The sequence below is a fragment of the Gorilla gorilla genome, chromosome 22, assembly GCF_029281585.2.
Source record: "Gorilla gorilla gorilla isolate KB3781 chromosome 22, NHGRI_mGorGor1-v2.1_pri, whole genome shotgun sequence".
Lineage (NCBI taxonomy): Eukaryota > Metazoa > Chordata > Mammalia > Primates > Hominidae > Gorilla > Gorilla gorilla.
The window spans coordinates 38,954,061-38,979,688 of NC_073246.2; the positions used below are offsets into that span (position 1 = coordinate 38,954,061).

At 40.9% G+C, this 25,628-nt stretch overlaps 2 protein-coding genes across 16 annotated transcripts in view; one reads left to right on the plus strand and one right to left on the minus strand.

Annotated features, from left to right (window-relative positions):
• Nucleotides 1-5,703: 5,703 nt before the first annotated feature.
• Nucleotides 5,704-13,503, minus strand: PIGP (phosphatidylinositol glycan anchor biosynthesis class P). 5 transcript variants are annotated; one of them, XM_019017717.3, is made up of 5 exons: nucleotides 13,373-13,503; nucleotides 12,746-12,849; nucleotides 9,880-9,952; nucleotides 7,595-7,713; nucleotides 5,704-6,042 (listed from the first exon to the last, which is right to left on the minus strand). In XM_019017717.3, exons 2-5 carry the CDS (start codon nucleotides 12,825-12,827, stop codon nucleotides 5,912-5,914), a joined length of 405 nt encoding a protein of 134 aa, XP_018873262.1. In that variant the 5' UTR covers nucleotides 12,828-12,849; nucleotides 13,373-13,503; the 3' UTR covers nucleotides 5,704-5,911. The 5 variants fall into 5 exon arrangements, with proteins under 5 accessions (XP_018873262.1, XP_018873264.1, XP_004062821.1 ...); XM_019017719.3 differs by having other exon boundaries at nucleotides 13,410-13,485; XM_004062773.4 differs by having other exon boundaries at nucleotides 13,312-13,457.
• The window catches only part of TTC3 (tetratricopeptide repeat domain 3), a 130,066-nt gene continuing 117,684 nt past the window's right edge, over nucleotides 13,247-25,628 (plus strand). For 3 of the 11 annotated variants that reach the window (XM_063702698.1, XM_063702699.1, XM_055374006.1), the window contains exon 1: nucleotides 13,478-13,674. Coding sequence is in view for 1 of the 11 variants with exons in the window: in XM_019017722.4 (XP_018873267.2) it covers nucleotides 13,247-13,674 (428 nt within the window). In the remaining 10 variants the exon portion in view is untranslated. Of the gene's footprint in view, nucleotides 13,784-21,447; nucleotides 24,642-25,628 lie in introns of those variants that run through there. The other 8 variants (XM_031005249.3, XM_063702697.1, XM_019017722.4 and 5 more) reach the window with 7 other exon arrangements.

The following is a 25,628-nucleotide window of genomic DNA, read 5'->3' on the forward strand; positions in this document are numbered from 1 at the left end:
GGCTGGAGTGCAATGGAGCAATCTCAGCTCACTGCAACCTCCACCTCCTGGGTTCAAGCGATTGTCCTGCCTCAGCCTCCTGAGTAGCTGGGATTACAGGCACCCACCTCCACGCCCGGCTAATTTTGTGTTTTTAGTAGAGACAGGGTTTCTCCATGTTGGTCAGGCTGGTCTCAAACTTCCGACCTCAGGTGATCCACCTGCCTCGGCCTCCCAAATTGCTGAGATTACAGGTGTGAGCCACCGCGCCCAGCCCCCCATATTCTTTATACCCCCGGGAAGAGCTGTGACTTAGCCGATGGGTGAAAACGAGCCAAGAGTGACTGCATGGAGTTGTCTGCTATCCACCTGGCCCTGCCACCTCCTGAGCATGCAGCTGGTCAGGCCATGTCTCCAGGTCTGCAGGCCCAGTCCTCCTCACATCAGTCCCCAAGTCTAGATTTAGGGAAGAAAGCATGATTTTGGCTTCAGGCTTATGCAGCACTTGAAAATCGGGCTCCATCAGCAATAAGGTAGACACTGTATTTTAATTCTTGCCAGGTGCGTAAGTCCTTCACAGAATGGTGGTGAGGAGCGAGTGACTGAACTTTCCCCAGGATGTGCCCACCCATGGTGCATTCACTGAGAACATTCAAAAGAGGTTGCCTTAGAAACCAAAGTATCACAGGGAGAGATGGGCCTCTTGGGGCAGCAGCAGCAGCTGACGCAGGCTGACTCACAGCTGCTTCTAATACGCCAGGCTTTGTGTAAACAGGCTTTATGACACAAGTGGGCTGACTACAGTGCGATTGGAGTGTGACATCTGAGTCACTGTGAGGCTCTAGCTGGCTTCTTCCAGCCCTGGCCATAGGGTCCCCTGTGACTGTAACCTATACAAGCAGAGCTTGGGCATGCTGGATTTGCAGAAATAACCTTAGGCAGGTATTGAATTATTGGACATTAATTTCCCCTGCATTGTGTGAAAATATAAATCTTGGTCCACAAATGCCCTTGTTCAAGACTGTATTTTCCACAATGCCATCATTTCTCACTCTGTGAGTCCTTTGGTCCCTAATTGAGATTCCCATTGCATTTCTGACCTCTGAGACTTAAGTGGTGATGAGGCACAGAGAGGAAAAGAACATCTGGTCCTCAGTCATAGGTCCAGATAGGTAATCACTGAAACATCCACTGTGCTTGTCCATGTGGCCCTGTTCGGATTTGGTGGCTACCTCAAAGTGCAGTTCTTTGAAAACTAAACTGTTATGTTAAGCCATTGACAATTTAGGATTATTATTTATTTATTTATTTTACCATGGAATGACAAAGTCTCCTGGCTAGAAAAGGTGGGATAAGTACATTTCCTCCCAACCCAAAATAGTAAATAGTGCCACCATGAACCTAATTGTGTTAAACTGAGTGACTGAGACCCATGAAAACTGCCACAGCCTGACCTGCACCCCAGCAAGATGAATCAAGAAGAATCTCTCTTTTCTCTTCCTTTTTCACAGCCTGACCTGTACCCCGGCAAGATGAATCAAGAAGAATATCTTTTCTCTTACCTTTTCACAGCCTGACCTATACCCCAGCAAGATGAATCAAGAAGAATCTCTCTTTCCTCTTCCGTTTTCTGTCTTCCTTTCCCCATGTCCCATCAAGTCTGTTCTAGTTACTGGTTGGTGGGTCTGTACTATACAATGTACTGGGTTCCATCACTGTTGCTGTAGGAGTTGATTTATTTGGATTTTCAAAGTTCTATGGGCATGGGACTGTTAATATGACATTTTTGTATAGCCTACTGAATCTTTAAAAAACTGGGAGATGCAAGAAATTTTGGGTTGGGTCAATGTGCTTAAGGAATGACTCCCATTCTTATGACAGCCTAGGCAGCAGCTTCTTGAGGAAACCCAAACATCTGATTGAGATCCTTTTAACTAAAACAGGGCAGGTCAAGAAATTAGGGGGAGCAGAATTTTGGATTTAAATTATGTTGGCTTTTCATTAGGTGATTTCATACTTGGGCTTTTATTTCTCCCTGGGAGTTGAATCACTGGAGGAGGTTTTGTTAATATATGGAAATTTTTGTATATTATTGACACTTTCTATTTGGAGTATTTTAGGCTATTATTTGGGCTCATTGCAAAACAGTGTCTTTCCAACTTTTTTCTTAAATTAGGACATGCATTATACATCATGGCAGAAGCACAATTTTTACAAAACAAAAACATCTCACAGCCTGGGCAACACAGGGAGACCCTGTCACTACAAAAAAATAAAAATAAAAAGATTAGCTAGGCATAGTGGTGCATGCCTGTGGTCATAGCTATTTGGGAGGCTGAGGTGGGAGGATTGCTTGAGCCTGGGAGTTCAAGGCTGCAGTGAGCCATGATGGCACCACTGCATTCCAGCTTGGGCAACAGGGTGAGACCCTGTCTCAAAAAAACCAAAAACAAAAAACATCTCAGCTGGAGTTCTGAAAGCAGAGACTGGGAGAAAGGCTTGTGTGCAGGCAATTTACTGGGAAAGTGACCACAGAGAGCAGGGCCAAGTGGCAGAGGGTGCAAAACACATCAGACAGACAAGCATGTGGGCTGAGTCCACCACCATCGTGACAACCGCAGTTCAATCCCATGAGACCTTCTGAGGAGCTCATGGAATGCAGTGCAGAACTGTCTCCTCCGGGCTGAAAGAAGGATGTGTATATCCACTGATACCTCTCCCAGGTTGGGCTCCAGGCTGGTCCTATGGGTGTTAACCCCTCTCCTTCCAGAGTGTACTATAAGAGGCACCTATGTGGATTTGGTTAAATTCTCATGAACTGTTTGGGGCATCAGTGGCTGGAGTAAGAGGTGAACAGAGAGGCTCTGAAGTGGTTGAAACAGACGTTCAGTCAAAATATTCACCCTTACCGAATGCAATGCACTGACATATTCTACTCTAATTCATCACACACACACTAGTGGAGGCCCACTAACCAGTGGTTCTCAAAGTCCGGGGGTCCCAAGACCATATTTCAGGGGGCCTATGAGGTCAAAACTATTTTCCTAATACTGCTGAGATGTTTTGTCTTTTTCATCCTCGTTCTCTCATGACTATGCAGCGGAGCTTTCCAGAGGCTTCGTGACAGGCGCTAATGTCACAGACTGAATGCTCAAGCAGATGAGAAACGGCTGTGTTCCATGAAGCCACACATTAAAGAGACTTGCAGAAATGTAAAACAATTCTACTTGTCTCACTGAATTTTTTTGTTTTAGAAAATAGTTATTTCTCATGAATATGTTTATGTTAAATTTGTCCTTTTAGAATCAGCTTAGTATTACTACAATGATTTGGGTGAAATGTTTCTGTAACAGAAATTTTGTTTCTCATTATGTGATGAGTTAATTTTATAACCAAAAGGTAACGGATTTATTACTTATAAACAAATATTTTAAAATTTTCTATTTTAATTTTTAAATATATCTACGTACACAAAAGGTCTTTGGGGCTCTCACTCTTTACAAGAATAAAGGGGTCCTAAGATCTTAAGAAAAGATAGAGAATTGCTGCACTAAACTGATCATGACCCTCAAAAACACTGCTGCCCATAGTTTGCAAAACATTGGTGTTCCTTTCATGACCTGTAAGGACAGAGTGGTTGGAAACCAGAATGAAAAGTTAATTTGAGGCTTAATGTGCAATAGAACACTAGAGTCCATGAAGGTTCTATCCTGACCTATTTCAAACCCATCTCAGGCCCATCACCTGTCCGAGGGGAAGACAAGGGAATATTGCTGACATGAGCAAGAGTCTCACAGATGGGAGGGAACCGCTCGGATAACTGCTGGCTTTCTCTCCCAAAGCTTACAGCTACTGCCCTGCTTGACCAAAACTCAGTTAAGTCTAATCATGTAAGGGAGTCCAATCATGTAAGGGAGTCCAATCATGTAAGGGAGTCATTCTCGACCCTGGCTGCATATTGGAAGCATCTGGAAGATGTTAAAAAATTACCCCTGCCTGTGCTCTACTCCAGACCAATGAATCAACATTTTCTGGAGGTAGGCATAGGCAGTTTTTTTTTCCCCTTTTTATTGAGGTGTAACTTGCATCAGAAGCAGAAATCTTAATAACTTAATGATTTTTTAAAAACATGTATTACCTCCATGTAACCATAACCACCACCCAGATCAAGATGTAGGGCATTTTCAATTCACCAGCAGGCTCCTTCATGCCTCCTCCTAGTTAATACTCTTCTCCAAAGGTAACCATTATTCTAATATTTGCCACCATAGATTAGTTTTTCCTGATTTTGAACTTCAAATAATGGGAACCACGCAGTAGTTTACTCTTTTGTGTCTGGCTTTTTTTGCCCAATGTTATGGCCATATTAATTCATATTATTAGGTAGAGAAATAATGCATTCTTGTTTGCATGGCTGTGTAGTGTTCAATTGTAGAAACAGACCATGATTTATTTATCATTCTATACTTGGTGGAGTTCGCTGGTTCCCTTACACTGCTTTTTTTTTTTGTTTCTTTTTTTTTGAGACAGTTGCCAAGGTAACCGTCTCGCTCTGTTGCCAAGGCTGGAGTGCAGTGGCACGATCTCGGCTCACTGCAATCTCTGCCTCCCAGGCTCAAGCAATTCTCCTGCCTCAGCCTCCCGAGTAGCTGGGATTACAGATGCCTGCCACCACGCCTGACTAATTTTTGTATTTTTAGTAGATATGAGGTTTTGCCATGTTGGCCAGGCTGGTCTCCAACTCCTGACCTCAGGTGATCCAGCTGCCTCAACCTCCCAAAGTGCTGGGATTACAGGCGTGAACCACCACATCCAGTCCCCTTATACTGCTCTTAAGTGTGGTGACATGCTCTCACCATAAAATAACAGGAACTGGGACAAACTAGGGAACAGGAAAAGCAGATTCATGTTATCCATCTCATGCTCACTGGGTAAGGATATGGTTATTGTCCCCTTCCCAGCTCCTCCTCTGAATCTCTTCTCCATTCACCAATCAGAATGACTTTTAAAAAACAGAAATCAGGCCATGTCATTCCTTTCCTTCAAGACTCCCAACAGCTTGATCCTAAAGTGCCTCAAACTCATCACACTTACACTTAAATCCACACTTCCTACACCAGCCTACAAAGCCCTTCACAATCTGGGCCCGGTCTCTCCAGGCTCACCTGGGACCACATTCTCTCTCGTTTGGTATGCTCTATGCCCAATGCCAGTCTTCTCTCTGTTCTTAGGACAAACCAAGTTCCTTCCCACCTTATGGTGTTTGCCTCACCTGCTTTATACTTAAATCCCAACAGCCTCTCTCTGAGAGGCCTTCCTTGACCACCCAATGTGAACTAGTCATCCCTTTGCATTCTAGAATACATTATCTTAATTCTTTGCATAGCACTCATCAAATTATATTTCCTTGTTTATTTGCTTAGTTGCCTCACCCTGCTTCTAAAACTATAAGCTCTTTGAGAGAGAATCTTACCATTACTTCATCCTCAGTGCCTAGAAAAATACCTGGTACACAGTGAGTACTCAACACATATTTGTGTCTTAGACATGAATCTGATGGCACAAGTACTAACTGTACCCTTCCCAAAAACTAAGGGTTTGAATTCTGGGCCCCTCAGGACAAACAGGAGGAAGGACATCATTGCCCTTTGCAAATTACAATATAAATGCCTCTCTGGAGGAACTTCTTGATTATACTGACATTGATTTTTTAAGTCTGCTATATGGGAATGCAATATTGTATTTATTCTATTCATTAACAATACTTGAACATTTACAATATTCATTGAACATAATCTAAGAGAAGGTCAACTTACATTTTTTACTTCTCCTCTATTAATAAGAGAGATGTCAAATTAATTTATGGTCAAAATTATAATGGCAAAAACTAATAAATAAATACGTGCTTGGTGTTACTATGGTTACACACAGTTCAGTTTTTGGTGTAAAGTTCTTTGGCTGCAAGAAAGAACATTTGGTTTACTTCACTAATAGAAATATCTCTTAATGCTGGAATGGCCTCCTCTTGGTATTTCTTCTGCTGTTGATTTTTTGCATAGTTATCTGTAAGAAAAGACCAAAAAGCTCTGTTTACCTAAGCAATTTCTTCTACAGTCTCTGTGTCTGATGGAGACCCACCACATAGTTTACTAGGCTGACGTTTGGATAGTGACAAACATCATGTTTAACATAATTAAATGATTACTTAAATCCTCTCTTTAGAAGAAACGTCCCAATTAAAATAAAAACATCCCTGTCTCTACTAAAAACACACACACACAAAATCAGCCGGGTGAGATGGCGGGCACCTGTAGTCCCACCTGCTTGGGAGGCTGAGGCAGGAGAATGGCGTGAACCCAAGGGGCGGAGCCTGCAGTGAGCCGAGATCGCGCCATTGCACTCCAGCCTGGGTGACAGAGCGAGACTCCATCTCAAAAATCAAAAATCAAAAATCAAAAATAAATAAATAAATAAATAAAAATCAAAAAATCAAAAAATCAGTAAAGTACTTTTTTCATCTCTAACTTGGAAAGAAATCAATATTTTAATCAACCATACAATGATGATTAAAGTCTCATTTGCACATTTCTCATGGGAACAGAATTATATCCAGGCTTTGAAAATGTATTTAAATCAACATGGCAAAACTATTAAATCATTTGGTATAAATATTCATGCAATCTTAACAATTTCCCCTCTTTGCACAAATTACCTATTTGCTGCCAATTCCAATCAAGAATGCATGGAATGCAGTGTATTAGAAAGACACTTAAAAATAATAGAATTGATTTTCAAAATACATTGTAGAGGCTAATATATAAAGGTTTTGAAAAGTTGAAAAATCATACCAGGGAACTTAAAAAATACTTTACTTTCTAGAATTTAAGCAAGCTCAGGAGTCTGATTTATTTTCATCTTTAGACTTGAAAGAACTTTAAAAAAATAAAACCAGATGAACGTGTTATGGCTCTTTTATCCACTTAATTGGAATAAGGAGTACACAATGATCCTGAGGAGGATACACACCCCCAAAGTCCTTTTTCTGAACAAGGTCTGCATGTACTATTTACTATCCCTTGATCAACGGTGTCTGTTCAGGATAAGCTTCTCTCAGGCAAAGTTAATGGGAACATATTATAGACACATATAGCATATACTTGTGGTTTTTATGGGAACATACACCTGCTAACCAGTGCTATAATTCATTATAATTTATTTCCTCCATGAATATAGCTAGTGTGTATTCATCAGAACTTAATTCCTTCATGCAAATATTTCCTTTTGTATAAGTTTGTATTTATTTCTCTTAGTAGCTTCTTTTTACTGTCCCAGTGTGTGTGTGTGTGTGTGTGTGTGTGTGTGTGTGTGTTTTCTTTTAGGATGGAGTTTCACTCTTGTCACCCAAGCTGGAGTACAGTGGTGGGATCTTGGCTCACTGCAACCTCTGCCTCCTGGGTTCAAGTGATTCTCCTGCCTCAGCCTCCCAAGTAGCTGGGATTACAGACGCGCACCACCAACATGGGTTTTGCAGCCTGTTCTTTGTTGCTTTTCTGGGTAAAAGTGCTAATACTCCACTCTTTCATTGCCCCAGCACTTTCCTTCTATATAAAGTTACCTGTGATTGTATGAATGGAGTCGAGTGGAGAGGTACTCATCATGTTAATCCCAAACAACAGCACGTAGCCAATTACTATAGCAATAAGGAGGTAGACAGGTAATGCAACTGCCCAATATCTGCCAAAGAGAATATTAAAGTACATAATAGACACTTTAAAAAAGTTGTAATTCTCAAGAGTCAGTCACAAAGCCAACATGTTTTTTAAATTTAAATTTTATGAAGTAATATGTGTACATAAGAGACAAATAGTTCCACAAGGCTTACAATGAAAAACTGCAGTCCTCTATCCCACCATCCCAACCCTGGGGTCTCACTCTCCAAAAAGAAATGCTTTGAGCACTTGAGCTGTCTTCTGGTACTTACCTCCTCATTGCTACAAAACATGCTCATATTACTATTTCCTCATTTTTTTCCATTACAGACATTTTCTCTAGGCTTCCTAATATGGAGATAAGGAATTAACCTCCTCCTATCCTCTTCTATACTTACATCGCAATTTCTCATTATAGCAGCAGGTTTTAGAAATAATTGTACCTACATAAACAATTTTGCAACTGAGGATCTTAGTACATTATTATTATATATTTTCTTGTACAACTTTTTTTTTTTTCTGGAATAATTACATCTTTTTGTCTGTTCACTTGGTTTCCCAGGAATCCACCAATACCAGAGCCTCAAATTCTCTGATAGGACTCTATTATGCCTCTCAGTATCATTATGTACATGGAGTGCTATTTTTCATTGAGTGTTTTTTTTTTTTTTTTTTTGAGAAAGCATTTCCCTCTGTCACCCAGGCTGGAGTGCAATGGCATGATCACGGATCACTAGCCTCAATTTGCTGAGCTCACTTCAGCCCTGCAAGTAGCTGGGACCATAGGCACACACCACCACACCTGGCTAATTTTTAATTTTTTTGTAGAAGTGGGGTCTTGAGATGTTGGCCAGAGGGTTTTTTTTTTTAAATGATTTGTTCTCTATTATTTTCTCTTTCTGGAACTTCTAATAGTTTGATTTTTAATTATTATACTTTCTTCTATTTTCATTTTTTTTGTTCTAACTTCTAGAGATTACCTTTGTTTTATTTTCCAGTCTTTCAATTAAAATTTTAATTTTGGTTATCATGTTTACAATTTCCAAATACAATAATTTCCTGTTTGCATAGCATTCTGTTCTTGTTTCATAGTTATAATTGTTTCTTACCTCTGAGAATTTTATGTTATTTAAATTTTTTTTTGTTTCCTGCATTATCTCTATTTCCTTCAAATTCCCTTTACTTTTCTGCTTTTTCATTTCATGCTAGGGGCTTTCTTTTAATGTCTGGTAACTTAGAGTAGTCCATTCATATTTAAAAATGAAGTGCTAACAAGTGAGTTGGAAGCACTATGTGTATGTGGGCAGGGATGGTCAACTGGTGAGCCTCACTGTAAGAGACTTGGCCACTTCACTGGGGTCCTCTAAATGTCAGAAATCATAGATCCTTTCTCGGGCTGGTCAGCTTCCTCAGGAAAGAACTAGCTATCTTTTTCTGTGAGGAGTAGGGTGGTATAAGCCTCGAAGCCCCAAGAGGGAAGATGGAGCAGGAGGTAAACCTTCTCATTAAGCCATGTAGATTTTCACTTACTTCCCTGTTTTCAGTAAGATGCCGCATTCCCACATTCAGACTTAGTGGCCCCCATGCTAGAGACTCTTACTTAACCTTGCCAGAGAGTAAAACTCCTGTTTTCTGCAGGGGAGGGCAGGGCAGGCCTCCCAGCTTTGAGGGCTGAGGGAGATTTGAAGGCTGAAGACTTAATATGGTCTTTAAACATGTTTTCAGTTCAACCCAGAATTAAAGAGCTACCTGGTACCCCAATGTCTGAGCTATTCTGGAGTTCTAAGGCACACATATTCTTGCTGGCTTCCCTACTTCAGCAACGTGAAAATCACAGAAACAAAGGCAGTTACCTCTCACCTATCACAATCCACTTTCCAAAATGTGGTTGATATCTCTTTTCTGCTATACTATTGTTTCTGTGGTTTGTATCTTCAGTTTTTTTTTTTTTCCTGTAGGGTCATTTTAACAAGATTTTTGGAGGAAATGGATGGAGATAAACGTGTGTTCATGCTACCATCTTTAATTAGAGATGTATCAATAGCGATCTTTAAAAAGCTTTCAATTTCTATATGGCTATTCATGAATTTTAAGAGAACAAATATTTAAGATTTGGGTAGGTTTAAGAAATGATATGACTCCTCAAAACAGCATTAATTATATCCTCATTTAAGAAATATATTAAACTTACTTTTGAGGCCAATAGGTTAAACCTAAAGAGTTTAGCCAAGATTCAGGAATAAAGGCCCACACGAGGTAAAGTACTGTAGAAAAGAAAAAGAAAAAAAAGAGGAAGAGAAGTCAGTAAGACATACATCTAATCTATCAATCTATTAAGATTCAGATAAAACAGAAAAGCTCTTTTGAAGTGTCCCTGATTAACTCAGAAATGATTTTTTCCTCCTTTCAGTTCTTCTAGCTCGTTTGCACAATTCTTATAATACTTATAATTACTGTATTAGTCTTTTTTTTAACATCTTAACTCTCACATTATATTTTAAGCAATTCAAGGATACAAATCATGGCTTAGCAATTGTCGTAATCCTTATTACCTAGCAATTTGCTTTATGTACAGTAAGTGTTCAATACTTCATCCCCACAAGGTTGAAGTAATTATAGACATTTAATTGCTCAAAGGGAAATTTACCTACCCTAGTTCTCATCCACCACATACTGAGCTTCTGCCCTATCTCCCAGAGTACAATGTTATTTCCCTCAATCCCAAATCTCGGCACTCTTTACTGTTATCCCACCATAACAACAATGGCTAAGTTCTGAGCACTCACTGTGGGTTAAGCACAGTTCCAAGCATTCTGTATGCATTAAGATAATCCTCCAAGACAATCCTCCAAGGCAAGTATGCAATTTTAAATGATGAGGAAATGGAAGCTTAGAAAGGATACATCACCTACCCAAGGTAAGCAGCAAAGATAAATTTTAACTACCTACTACATCAGTGATGATGCATTCTTAACAAATACGTATTCCATAATTCTGTATGTCAGGAGTGTGAGACACAATATTGAATCCAAAAGAGATGGCTTCTGCCCTCCCTAAACTTAAAATCTAGTGGTGAATAGAGAAAATTGGTATTTTCACTACATTGTTACAAGTGCTCATGAATGAGTAATAAAAGATGACATAGAAGCACATTAGAAGGCCCTCCTTCCACTTCGTATCCTCCTTCCCTTTGCTTAATTTCTCCCCATAGTACGTTATCACCTGATACTATATACGTTTTTCTTATTTAATTTGCCCGTTGACTATCTCCCCCCGGCATGAGAATAAAGACTCAAAGCAGGGCATTTTTGGCTGTTTTGGTCCTTCCTGGCCTGTAACAGTGCCTGGCACATGGTAAGCACCAATAAATACTTGAATTACTTTTTGGTTGTGGGTATCATGGAATTTAATTTTGTTTTGAGACAGTTTCACTCTTGTTGCCCAGGCTGGAGTGCAAAAGTGGAATCTCAGCTCACGGCAACCTCCGCCTCCCGGGTTCAAGCGATTCTCCTGCCTCAGCCTCCCGAGTAGCTGGAGTTACAGGCATGCGCCACCATCCCGGCTAATTTTGTATTTTTAGTAGAGACAGGGTTTTTCCATGTTGGTCTGGCTGGTCTCAAACTCCTGACCTCAGGTGATCTGCCTGCCTCGGCCACCCAAAGTGCCGGGATTACAGGCGTGAGCCACCAGGCCGGCCAGAATTTAAGCCTTAAAGTGATTGCTTTTATTTATTCATATAGCTTCTAATCCTTGACATACTCTTTGAACAAGGATTTACAAAAGTGCTAACAATAACATCAGTAGCTAACACTTATTAAGTCCCTAACTGTTCCTAGGCATTATTTTACGTGCTTTACATAAATTACCCCCGTTAATCCCCACAACAGTCAGAAGAGGAAGCAGAGTGAAGTCAGCCAGTGTATTTGGGTTCAAACTTAGAAGGCTTTTATTTAGTAGCTTTGCAATCTTGAGCAAGTTACTGAAACCAGAGGATGCTCATCTTTAAAGGACAGTAATAACAGAACCTACCCCATAGAACTGTTTCATGCGTCATAAGCATTTAATAACCATCATTATCACTACCCTTTTACAGATAAGGAACCTGAGGCTCAAAAAATTTGCTGAGGGTCCCAGCTCACATGGCTAATCTGTGGAGGAGTCAGAATTCGAACTCAGTTGTAACTTCTTCACTTCACTTCAGTTGTAATAGCCTGGCCGTTACATTCATCTGCAAGCTGTTCTGATGGTGCAGGCTGATATATTTTAGTTAGGGTTCAGAAGTACTACCACTCCTCCACTTTCCTGGTTTCCAAACAGTTGCAGAACGTTGGATCACGGGCACTCAATTTTCTCCCTTTTGTGTGCCTCAAAATTCCCAAATCATTTTGGGGAGAGACTTGGGACTTGCTGTGTGAGTGGGCATATTAGTGTCTTAGTGAGCGTCAGTCTCCTTATCTGTAAAATGGAATGTTATGGGGTTAAATTAAGGGAGATCCAGGACGCAAACGACACACCTTTCAACCCGACTTCTCTGGCCTACTTCTCCTGTTCCCCAGATCCCGCAGGGCACACTGGTGACATCACAAGCTCCTCGGGTCCAAACCCTCTCACCCTTTCCACCTCTTCCCTCCCTCTTACTCTTTCCTAATCAGCATCAGTGCCAGGGGGAAAGGCCTCTGTAGAAAGCCTTGACTTTCCAGTCTGGTTTCAATGTCTCTCCACCGTGCTCCCTGACACTCATCACACTGAGCATTAACTGTAGATTTACCCATCTGTCTCCTCCACAAGACCACGACCTCCTTAAGGGCAGGGACCAGGCTTCATTGACTTTGCCATCGCGTCTGGTGCTGTATAAATATTTGTAGAGACTAAAACCTCCTAGGCTAGTGCTGGCACACGGAACACTCAACAAACACTAGATCCCTTCAGATTTTCTTAAAAAGAGACATAGGGAGAAAGAATCAACAGTTCATGTGTGCACAGTCTAACCAATGTATTCTTCCCTTGTCACTGAACGCCAGAAAAAGCCCCTGGCCATCCATCAGGAAAGTACTTACTGAAGCCAAATTGGGAGCTTAAGAAAAGAACAAAGCCATAAATCGCTCTTTCTGGCAATGGCGACGGTGAATTTTCCACCATTTTTCCTGGGGCTTTAGACAATCTGTGGAAAAGGAACACAATCAGCCGTCAGCGATGTGCTCCGTGGCACCATTGGTCCATTCTCGCCTCCTAGCTCCGCCGCGGGTACGGCCCCCGCCGCGCAGAACCGCCTCCCGCGCCTCCGTCCGCAACGCGCGCCCCCGCCTCGAGCGCATACAGGCACCCAGGCTGGCGCGCGCCCCGCAACAGAAGGGGTGGCGGAGGATAGGGCAGGGAGGGGGGTTCTGGGGCGACAGACGCGCGCTCCAGCTCTGCAAGCGTGGCCTCCCTGTGGGAGGGGAGGGCAGGGAACAAGGCTCGCGCGGCGCCCACCAGCATGCGGGCCTACTAGGTCGCGGCGCCCAGGCCCCGGGCCCTGCCCATTCGTGGAGACTTCTATTTCTCATTCGAGGCGGGGTATGGGGGGCCCTCGACCTCGGGTCCTTCATACGCCCACCCAGGCCCCTCCCGACACCTCGGCCACCTCAGCGCTGAGTTCTCTGCGCAAGCGCCGACTGGGGAGCCGCAGTGGGGAAGAGGAAAACCTGAGGGAAAGGCCTAGGCGCGACGGCAACCCCCCACCCTGGCGCAGGCGCACGACGACCCTCCCCGGGTGGGAGCCAGCGAGCGCGGGGGCCGGCGTGGTCCAGCGGCTCGCGACGGCGAAGGAGGGGGCGGTGGGGTGCGACTGCGCACGCGCGCTGCCAGCCCACGTGACGCACCTCCCTTCAACGCCGCCACCCGCTCCCTCCCGCCGTCGGCTGACGTGGAGGGCCGGAGGTGGCGGCGGCGGCGGCGGCGGCTGCTGCTGCTGCCCGCGTTCGAGGCTCGCGGGCGGCGGGCCCGGGTGAGTGCACACCCGGCGCGCTGCCGGGCTCCCGGATGTGTCACCTTGTCCCGCTGCAGCCGAGATGCCGGGGGAGCGGGGCCTTCCACACCCCCTCCGTGGGTGTGTGGTGAGTGTGGGTGTGTGCGCGTCGCCTCGCGTCCCTCGCTGAGGTGCCTACTGTGTCTGCATGGGTTGGGGTCCCGCGCGATGAGGGGGTGTGGCCGCCATTGCCTGCCCCAGTGGGTTTGCCCCCTTGGTCTGGTGCCCCTTCGCGAGCGAGGCCCTGGGATGCCGGTGCGAGGGTGTGAGTAGTCCCTTTGTGCGCATCCCCCCGCTGCCCGTGCCTCGGCCGGTGCGTGGCTGACACCTCCGCTGGGTGGAGGCGCTCGCGTGTCGCCTCGTCGCCCCCTTTGTGTCGGTGTCCGCGCTCCCTGGCGGCTGCGTGGGCGCTCTCGGCCTTGCAGGTGGCTCCCCTTTGTGTTACTGCCCCTGTCTGTGGGCTGCGCGTCCCCTAGCGCGCGTGGCCGCGCCTTCTGCAATTGCGACCCCCGCCTAGAGCCTTGCTCGCGCAAGTGTGTGTCCTTGCGTGTCTCCGAGTGACGCAGAGTGTCTGCGCATGGGTCCTGTTGAGTGCGTGATCTCTTGTGTGCGGATTTAATTCTGTCGAGTGGGTATCTCTTGTGTGCAGGTTTCGTTGGTGAGCGTGAACGTTCGTGCACAGCCCTTGCTGTGTGTGCGTGTCACGACTCTGTTGCCACCTGTTTTCGTGTGAACTGGCAGTCCAGTCCAGGGCCTGTCCCCACGGAACGGACCCAGGAGGGGGGTAACCTCACCGCTCCCCTCGCCCCCGCGCCTCTTTCTGAGCATTCTCTCCCACAGACGCTAATGGGAAGGGGGGTGGACAGGATCGAGTCTGGCCAGCTGCTCCGCAGTGTTGACGCTGCTAGTGTGGCCTCTTCAGCCAGCCTGTTCAGGGGACAGAATAGGGGGATCAAAGATAAAAAATGAAGCCGAGACGTAGGTGAATTTGGGCTGGTACCAGTGCGCCGTGCCTTTTCCAGTGGCGCCCTGGACGCCAAAACCCCCTCAGTTGCAGAGACCTTTCAAAATATATGCACTCTCCTACTGGGCGATGCGGTCCTTAGGCGTTCTTGATGATATTTAATGGTTTATAGAGTATTTTATGGCATTCACCTAAATCTCTTTCCATTTTGCCCAAGATCCTGGCGAGGGAAACAAGGTAGAAATTTTACAGATTTTACTCCTCCGGAGGGAGCCTTTTCCTTATAACTACGACTCTAGTTAGGACATTTTTTTGTTGCAAGAAATTTGCGGTTTATCCTAAGGAAAATGGGATATAGTATAAGGATACCTAGGGTAAGAAACTTCAAACCCATTAGAGACCCAGCTACTGCTCCGTTTGCTCAAGGTTTCGTGCTCTGCGTTCAAGGGCTGCGTTTTGGTGTCTTTGTTCTGCCCAATTTTCTTATTGTCTAATTTTCCTTTTTTTCTTTTAATTTTTGGAATATTTCAAATATCAAATACAGAGGGGGAGCTAACCAATCCATGATTCAGATTTTACAGACGTGATTATTTAATCTTTTGCCAAATTTACTTCAGATACTCCTTTTTTTTAAAGAAATAAAATTGCTCTCAGTTCCTTCCCCTCCTTTTCTAGAGATAGCCACTGCGTTGAGGTTTGTGTATATCTTTACTTTGCATATTTTATACTTTGATCATGGTGAATCCATACACAATATATATTATTGTTTGTTTTTAAACTTTAATGGTATTAAAATATACATGCCTTTTTGCAACTTGCTTTTTTTTTTTTTGCTCAGCATCATATTTTGAGGTTTATATATGAACAAATTGAATGATTGTGTTATCTTTGGTTCATTCATTTTAATTGCTGGTATAGAATTGCGTTGTATGAATATACCATATTTATTTATACATTCCCGTTGATAGACTTTGAACTTGTTTCAGTTTTTGACTCTTAAAAACAGTCCTGCAATAAATATCTTTGTACTTGTCTGCTTGTGCACACATTTGGAAGTTTCTGTAGGAAGTACACCTAAGTAGTAGATTTGCCGGATTGTAGGCTATGTGCGTCTTCAATTTAACCAAGTATCACAGAAGCTCTCGAAGTGGTTGTACCAATTTTCACTGTCACTGGTGTTGAGTGAGAACACAATTTCCTCACAACCCTGCTAACACTTTATGTTATTAGACTTTACATTTTTGCCATCTCTTTACTGACCAGCTTCCTTGTGACTTTTGGTTGCTGCTAAATTTGCTTGTAGCCGCCTTGGCTTCTCTTGTAGCCCTGTGTCAGCCTATGGATTTATCTCTTATAGCTAATTGGCTTAGTCTTTATCTCCTTTGGTTCTCATAAGATTAATTCCAATGAACATTTGTTGTATACCTAATGTATGTCAGATCCTATGATTGATGTATAGATAGAATTTCCATGATATGTTAAATATGTACCTCTTTAGTGGCAGGTGAGGTGATTTAATTAAAAGTATTTTTTTTCTTATGATGAATGTTTTAAAAATTTTTCTTTTCCTCTCCATTTTATTGTAGTATTTGATACATTCAAAATATATGTAAAACATATGCAAGCTGTATAGCAGAACAATAAAATGAACACCTATGAATTCACCACTCAATCCAATAATCAAAATGACCAGTATTGAATGTGCTTACTTCCAGAGGTGACTACCATCCTGAATTGTGTATATTATGCCTTGTTTTTAAAAATAATTTTATCAGATATGTATACATCCCTCAAAAATGTATTGTATGGTTTCTGTTGGTTTTGAGTGGAAAAAATCATATTGGGTATAGTTTCCTGGGACTTGCTTATTTCACTTGATGTTATGTTTCTGAGTTACTAATATTGGGTATAGATGTAAGTCATTAATTTTCACTGCTGTGTAATATTCCATGTGTGAATATAACACAGTGTATGCATTCTTCTGTTAATGGGCATTTTGGTTGTTTCTAGGTTTTGCTGTTATGAAGTTATATACTTTTTGGTTCACAGTTGTAAGAATTTTTCTAATTTTCACACTGGGGTATATGAGCCCCAGAGGAGTAATGAAGATTTGCTAAGGAATGTGTGGGTACAAATGATGTTAATGAATCAGTTTCTAGATCATTACATTCCATAGGTACTCTTTCCTAAAAATGGTAATGGCTGAGGCCTCCTGCTAGTGCTACTTTCTCACCTTGTGTTTCTAACCTTGCACTTTACATAAGAAAGGCAAACCACAGGTTCTTGTGGAATCTTACTATGGCATTGCCCTAAGTGGGAAAACTCCCTTGGGGAAAACAAAGTGATTTTTTTTTTTTTGTTTTTTTTTTTGAGTGAAGTTTTGCTCTTTTTGCCCAGGCTGGAGTGCAATGGCACGATCTCGGCTCACTGCAACCTCTGCCTCCCAAGTTCAAGTGATTCTCTTGCCTCAGCCTCTGAGTAGCTGGGATTACAGGCGCGCACCACCACACCCGGCTAATTTTGTATTTTTAGTAGAGACGGGATTTCACCATGTTGGGTAGGCACGTGTTGAACTCCTGACCTCAGGTGATCTGCCCGACTCGGCCTCCCAAAGTGCTGGGATTACAGGCCACCTCGCCTGGCCTACAAAGGGATAATTTAAAATACCACTATAGTGTTAGGGAAAGCCTCTTTTAATCCTGGCACTTCCCCATCCATTTCCTTAAGAGATATATTTCCAATAAAGTTGCTTTTTTTTTTTTTAATGTTATCAGGGTATATTTTTTGGCCAACCATATGCTGGTAATAATTATACATTTAAAAGAATGAGATAATCAGTTTTACTTTAAAATGTTACTGTGATATTCTAGAAATTCACCCTTTGCAATTATTTAATCTTATGGTGATATTTTTTAAATGTCATCTTAATGGGTAAAGGGTATGCAATTTTAAAAAGCACTTTTGGTGGTTTGCGAGCAAAAAAAAGGTTGAAATACCACCATGTTAATTTGTTCAGCAGCAAAAGAAAAACAAAAGAGAAAGAAATAATGCCGTATCACTATAGTAAGCTGTTTGCTAGAAATGGGATTGCTAGATCAAGGGGTATGAATGATCAGCTTTACAAAATAATGTCAGATTACTTTCTGAAGGGGTTGTATCAGTTTGTACTTTGGCCAGCAGTTTTGTCTGTTTATATACTTTGATCAACAGTGTGTAAGAGTTACAGTTGATTTACAACCTCTCCAACACTTGTTATTGTCAGACTTAATATTTGCCAATGGAATGGGTATGGAATGATGCATCATTGTGGTTTTAATTTGCATTTTTTGTTAATGAGATTGAGCATCTTTTAAATGTTTATGAACTGTCTTTGTTTCCTTTTTATGAAATATCTAGTCATATATTTTACCCTTTGTTCTGATGAGTTGTCTTTTAAAACTGGTAACATCGATTATGTGCGTTGTAAATATCTTTTTCTGGTTTGTGGCCTTTCTACTCTTTATGGTGTATTTTGGTGAACAGAAGTTCTTAATTTTAACAATCTAATTGGAACCTTTCTTGCCCTGGGCTTATAAAGACATTCCTCTGTTTCTTTTTAGAGGTTTTAAAATGATGTCTTCCACATTTAAGTTCATAATTTATCTGGAATTGATTTTTGTGTATGTTCTGAGATAGTGATCCACATTGATTTTTTTTTTTCTCCTGTGTGGTTCTAATTATCCCTGTACCATGTATTGAATTGGCCTTCTGTTCACCAGTGGTCTGCTGTGCCATCTCTTTTACATGTTTAGTTACTACCTGCATGGGTCTGTTTTTGGCTTGCCTTTCTATGTCACTTGTCACCTTGTCTGTCTCTGTGTTCATACCACACTGTCTTAATCATTAATACTATAGTTTTACTTGAAATCTCGGTATCTGGGGAGGACTTGAATCTCACCTATTTTTGGTCATTTGTTCTTAAGAATTAGCTTGTTACATGACATGAAAAACCCTTTAGGTATTAATTAGAATTAATTGAATCAGTTTGGGGGAGAATCGAAATCTTTAAGATTTTGATCCTTTTTATTTAAGAATATGGTATGTATCTCTATTTATGTAAAGTTTTAGTGTAGTTTTATAATATTCTCCATAGAGGTCTTCCACTTTTTCATATGTTAATTCCGATGTTATTGTTTTTGTTGCTATTATAAATGGTGGTGTTCTTAAAGATTCTATCTTAACTTATTTATTGTTAGTAAATATTTTAACTTATTTATTGTTAAATAGAAATTTAATGAATTTTTAAAAATATTGACCCTTTAGTCATCCACTTGATAAACTTACTACTTCTAATATTTTTTCTGAAATTCCTTTGTGTTTTCTGTGTGGATAATTATATCATTTGCAAATAGTGACAGTTTTAGTTCTTCTAGTTATTTTTGCTTTTAATTTATTCTTTTTTTGGTCTTAAATGTGCTGACATACTTTATACTTATGTTCAATGGAAGTGATTAGGGTTGTTCATTAGAAGCGATTATAGTGGGCATAGAGTTCTTGTTCTCAATTTTAAAGAGAATATTTCTCAGCTGAGAATAACATTTGCTATGAATTTTTGTAGATACCTTTGATTAAGTTAGGGAAGTCTTTGCAGTTGTCACATGCTTTTCTGCATTTGTTGAGAATATCTTGTGTCTTTTCTCCTTTAATCTGTTAAATGTAATGAATTGTTTTATAGATTTAAAACTGTTCATTTTCTTTTATATTCTTTCTTGAGATAAACCCAAATTGGTCTTTATAGATTATATTTTTATGAACTACTAGATTGAGTTTGCTCATATTTAGATTTTTGTGTCTGTTTATGGCTAGAATCACTTCTTATTTTTCTTTATTGGCTGTCTTATCTGACTTGGGTATTAAAGTTACACTGACTTTATACCATGAGTTAGAGAATAGTTCTTCTTTTTCTGTTCCCTGGGAGAGTTTGGATTGGAGTGATTTGTTTCTTAAAAGCTTGGTGGAACTTAACTATAAGGTCATTTGGATCTAATGTTTTCTTCTTGGAGGTTTAGTAGTAATTAGCAGTTGAACAGTCATAGGACTGTTCAGGTATTCTATTTCTTTTAGTCAGTTTTGATAAGTTTTAGAAATTTGTCCTTTCATCATAATTTTTAAGTTCTTCACATCAAGTTTATGGTATGGTTTTTTTGTTGTTGTTGTTGTTGTTGTTGTTTTTTAGGTAGAGTCTCCCTCTGTTGCCCGGGCTGGAGTAGTGCAGTGGTGCCATCTCATTGCAACCTCTGCCTCCTGGGTTCAAGCGATTCTCCTGCCTGAGCCTCCTGAGTAGCTGGGATCACAGCCGTGCGCCACCATGCTTGGCTGATTTTTTTGTATTTTTAGTAGAGACGGAGTTTCACCATGTTGGCCAGGCTCCTCACAAACTCCTGACCTCAAGTGGTCTGCCCACCTCGGCCTCCCAAAGTGCTAGGATTACAGGCGTGAGCCACCGCTCGTGGTATGGCATTAATTCTCTTTTTAATCTCTGTTTTATTTGTATATGTGTTCCCCTTTTCTCATGTTGAATATTATTTATGTCTGCCTTCTCTTTCTTGATCAGTCTTAGTAAAAGTTTGTCCATTTTTAAAATCTTGGCAAAGGATTAACTTTTGGCCTAATTTGTTCTATTATTTGTTTTTTATTTCATTGATCTTTTTTCTCTTTTATTATTTCATTTTACTTTCAGTTTATTATTTTACTATTTTTCTCACTTAAATTACATACTTAATATTAATTTTCAACCATTCTTATTTCCTAGTATAAGCATGCAAGACTGTAAACTTCCTCAAAGTTCATTTTTGCTTATCTAACATAGTTTAATTTATAGTGTTTTCATTAACTTTCAAATCTAAGTATTTTTAAAATTTCTATTTTGATTTTTTCTTTGACTTATGAGTTACTTAGACATTTTTAAATTTTCAAATGTGTCTATATTGTTTTCCTTTAATTATTGATTTCTTAATTGTGTTGCCAGAGAATATTTTATCTTTTTAGCATTTTTTTTTGCCCTTGCTTTATGGCCTTGTACATAGTGAATTATTAGAACTGTTCTGTGTACACTTGTGAAGAGTATATATTCTGTAATTGTTAAGTGTCTATTAGGTAAAGCTTGTTATTTGTGTTGTTCTGATAGTCTTTATCCTTATTAATTTTGGTTTATCCTATCATTAACTGAGAGAAGTGTGTTGCAATATTCCACCATTACTAGTTTCTAACAGATTTCCTGTAGTTCTAACAATTTTTGTTCTTCTGTATTTTGAGACTTTTATTAGCTACATGCAAGCTTAACATTTTTTTCCTGGTGGCTCGAACCTTTACTATATTGTGATCTTCTCTAAGTTTGCTTCTTTGTCTTAGAGGCTTTTTGTCTGATCCCGTCTTTCTTTTGGTGCTAATTTACCTGGAATATTTTTTTCTTTCATTTTACTTTGATTTTTTTAGTGTCCTTACATTTTAAGTGTCTCTTATAAGGGACATGCTACTGGATTTTTCTTTTAATCTCACCAGACAACTTCTGTCTTTTAATTGGTTATGTTCCAGGTGTCTTGGTTGGTGTTTGACTCAGTTTTAGATATTAAAAAAAATCTAAAAGTATTTTTATTTTACCTTTGTTCTTGACAGATCATTTTGATGGATGTACAATTGTAGGTTGGTGTTTCTTTTCTGTCAGTAGGGTAGGAATACTATTCTGCTGTTGCTTATACAAAGTGTGCTGCCAGTTTTATTTATGCCTTTTTTTTTTTTTTTTTTTTGAGGTGGAGTCTTGCTCTGTTGCTAGGCTGGAGTGCAACGGCACCATCTTGGCTCGTTGCAACCTCCGCCTCCCGGATTCAAGCGATTCTCCTGCCTCAGACTCCCAAGTAGCTGGGACTACAGGCACCTGCCACCATGCCTGGCCAATTTTTGTATTTTTAGTAGAGATGGGGTTTCACCATGTTGGCCAGGATGGTCTTGATCTCTTGACCTCGTGATCTGTCCGCCTCAGCCTCCCAAAGTGCTGGGATTACAGGCGTGAGCCACTGCGCCCAGCCTATTTATGCATTTTTGAAGAAAATATCATTTTTCTTTTAGTTACATTGGATTTTCTGTCTGTTGTGTTACATCATTTCACTTCTAAGTCTAGATGGAGATTATATTTATCCTATTTTGGATGCATGTGTTTCATGATTCTGCATTTTGTCTTTCATGAGATCTAGAAGTTTCTGAGCCCTGTATTCTTTAAATATTATGTCTCATTAGTCTCTTCTCTCCTGCTGGAACTTTAACTGGATATATATATATACACTAAACTGTTTCCAGATCACTTATTCTTTATCTTTGATATTTTTTATCTCTTTGTTTCTCTTTACCAGAATTTACAGTGCTGGATAATTTCATAAGGCATATATTTTAGTTCACCAATTTTCTCTTCAACTGTGCCTAATATCCTCTGTAACCCATCCTGTCTCTTTTTTTTCTTTTAACAATTGCATTTTTAATTACTTTTTTTTTTTTTTTTTTAAGATGGAGTCTCTCTCTGTCGCCCAGGCTGGAGTGCAGAGGTGCGATCTCAGCTCACTGCAAGCTCCGCCTCCTGGGTTCACGCCATTCTCCTGCCTCAGCCTCCCGAGTAGCTGGGACTACGGGCGCCTGCCACCACGCCCGGCTAATTTTTTTGTATTTTTAGTAGAGAAGGGTTTCACCGTGTTACCCAGGATGGTCTCGATCTCCTGACCTCGTCATCTGCTTGCGTTGGCCTCCCAGAGTGCTGGGATTACAGGCATGAGCCACCGCGCCTGGCCGCATTTTTAATTTCTAAAAGTTCTGCCTGGTTCTTTTTTGATATGTCCAGTCATTCTGCATGTTCTCATGTTATATGCTGATTTTTGTGACTCTATAGCTATTCTGTAGACTATATCAGACATTCCCAATGTCTGATATCCTTGAGGAGGGGGATGTCTAAATTTATTGCTTTTTTGTTTTTTTTTCTGTTGTCTCTCCTCAATGTAGCTGTCACCTCATGTGTTTGGTGATCATTGATTATGAACTTCTGTTTGATCTTTGTGGGGATCTTGAGAGTCTAATTTGAGGATGCTTTCTTTCTGAAAGCATTTCTATCAGCTTTGTCTGGGAGCCAGAAAGTTTAGCTGGCATCACTTTTGAGTTCCTACATTTTGCTTCGGGCCCAGGGCTCAGTGTCCTGATCCTTTTACTGCTCTTGGCACCACTACTTGTAGCACTAAACTGTAGCCAGGTTTAATTTCTAGCTCAAGGTTTGTTGCTTTTGCGTGGAGAGGGTGCCTTCAAATGTTCCCCTATTTCTATGATCTCAGCAAAAACATCCAAAAAGTGTGTTTTTTTTTAAATCTAGGATATACCTTTTTCCTCCCAACAGTACGTTCCCCCAGAGTGTCTAGTTGACCATAACTGATGGGATCAGAAGCTCTTTATTTTAATATTTAATTTTAGTAGTATATTTTTGTTTGATTGTATTATAAAAAATTTTATGGTACCAAACAAGCTTTCTTGGTGATACCAACATTTCCATTAAAACTAGTTTACATCTAAGTTAAGATTTGAGTTATCCTAAAGAAAAGTATTAAGTAAATAGCAGTACAGATGGCAAGTGGATTGCACAATATATCCTCTGGATCCATAGTGACCCTGCAGAGATAAACCTGTGATGGTCAAACAGTGTGAAAACTGCTGTCAGAGACACGGGCAGGGTGCTCTTGTTTACAGAGAAGAGGTGCAAAAATCAACTTGATGGTAGTGGGAAGATCAGGAAATGCTTCCTGAAATTGAGTATTAAGAACTAATAGACATTAGGTGGTTGCAGAATAAGTTTTGTTTAGGAAGGACAAGCAGTTGGGTATGACTGGCTTCTAGGTTGTATGTTGTGGAGTGACTGGGGATAAAAGCAGGAGCAAGATCACAAAAGGTCTTCTATGCGTATATTAGGGAAGTTGGACTTTATTCTCAAGCTAAAGGGAAGCTGTTGCATGGTTTTAAGCAGTAAAGTGATATCATCAGAGTTTTAGAGGATGCCAAGATTGAAGGCAAGTCTGACCAGTTAGGAGACTGCTTGTTAAATTAGTTCAGAGGAGAAACAGTGAAGGCAGTGGCACTGGGCATGAAGAAGTATATGTGTGCTAATTTTAGATTTCTTAGGGAAGCAGAAATGACAAGAGTTAGTGGTCCGTTGGACAGAAATATTGAAGGAGACTGGGGAGTCTAGGTTGACTCCCAGGGTTTAGGTTTGGGCAGTAAAATGGCATGTAGAACAATTAACTGATAAACAGCATACAGAAAGAGGAAAGAACTTCATTTCATATGTTTGTTTTTGAGGAAAAGATGTTTGTTTTTGAACTTCCTGATTCAGAGGGGCTTGTGGGACATCTTGGTTAAGATCCTGTAGTAGTTCTAGTAGGGTCTAGAAGTCAAGAGATACAACCCCGCCTGGAAGGATTTGGGAGTCTTCAGCATTTGGAATTTTGGAAGCCATTGTTTACTGCAGTGCATATGAGATAATTTAAACTGGTACATAGATAAACACTTGAAAAAATTTTAATAGATAGGAATTTAACGTGTATGAGAAACATAACTTGCACGTCTAACCTTTGATAATCATGGACATTATCACTTAGGCCAAGTGAGCTCAATAAAAGGGAAATATTAACTAAAAATACATGTGATACATGGAAATGGCAAAAATCACGGTGAAGCTATGCAAACGATGCAAGTTCAGAAAGTGCTGTGTTAAGTCATGGGTGTGGTGGATAAATTCACCCAAGGAGAGAGTAAGAGTGAGAAGAAAAGAGAGTTGACATTGGGTGGCGGGGAATGGAGAAGAAGAACCCATGAAGGAAACTGAGGAAGAGCAGCCAGACGAATAGGAGGAAAACCAGGAGAAGATGGTCTTTGGAGTCCAAATGAAGAGTTCTGAGGAGGAAGTGGTCCACAGCGTCAAGTAAGTTGTAAGCTGAAAAGTGCTCTTTGGATTTAGCAATTAAGGTAGACTATTTAGCTGGAAGCATCCAAACAGTGGATTTTAAAAATACTCATCTAACATTAATGTTAATGATAGCTGGTATTTATAGCATTTCCCATATACCTGGTACTCTTCTAAGCTCTTTACATGTATTAACAGATTGATCAGGTAGGTAGTATCGTTATCCGCATTTGATATGTGAGGAAACACAGAGGAAGCACAGAGAGGTTAAGTAACTTGCCCAAGATCACACACCCAAGGAAACAAGAGAGCCAGGACTCAAGCCCAGAGTCTTGGCTGCAGAGTCCCTGTTCTTAACCACTTTGTCACATTGCCTCTCTAGTTAAAAACAAAATACAAGGCCGGGTGCGGTGGCTCACGCCTGTAATCCCAGCACTTTGGGAGGCCGAGGCGGGCGGATCACAAGGTCAGGAGTTCAAGACCAGCCTGGCCAATATGGTGAAATCCTGTCTCTACTAAAAATACAAAAATTAGCTGGGCGTGGTGGTGGGCACCTGTAGTCCCAGCTACTTGGGAGGCTGAGGCAGGAGAATCGCTTGAACCCAGGAAGTGGAGGTTGCAGTGAGCCGAGATCGTGCCAATGCACTCCAGCCTGGGCGACAGAGTAAGACTCTGTCTCGAAAAAACAAACAAACAAACAAACCAAAACAAAATAGAAAATAAAATATACCCCAGTGTCGTAATTACAGTACAATTGGTGCTGTGTGTGTTATCAGTGAGATTTGCTAGGCTTGAATGACCAGCATCAGTCTGCCAGGTATGAGCACATTAATTGTATTGTAATTGACGCCATGATGTGTGGGCTGTGACAGTTCTTGGCTCTTTCTGTATTTTATGCCAAAAAAATTTGTAAGACAAGTGAGATTAGCATATACCTCATATTATGTGCTATAGTTTGGGTGCTCCAGTATCTTATGTTTTCTGGTCATTGCTCACTTTTAGAGT

What these genes read in the sequence shown, in the direction of transcription:
- PIGP (XM_019017717.3), bottom strand. Translation starts at nt 12,827, where the DNA reads ATGGTGGAAAATTCACCGTCGCCATTGCCAGAAAGAGCGATTTATGGC. An exon ending in TTAACCTATTGGCCTCAAAA is followed by an intron (nt 7,714 to 9,879) that starts GTAAGTTTAATA and finishes TCTCTTTGGCAG; the next exon opens with ATATTGGGCAGTTGCATTAC. An exon ending in CTCCATTCATACAATCACAG is followed by an intron (nt 6,043 to 7,594) that starts GTAACTTTATAT and finishes CTTTTCTTACAG; the next exon opens with ATAACTATGCAAAAAATCAA.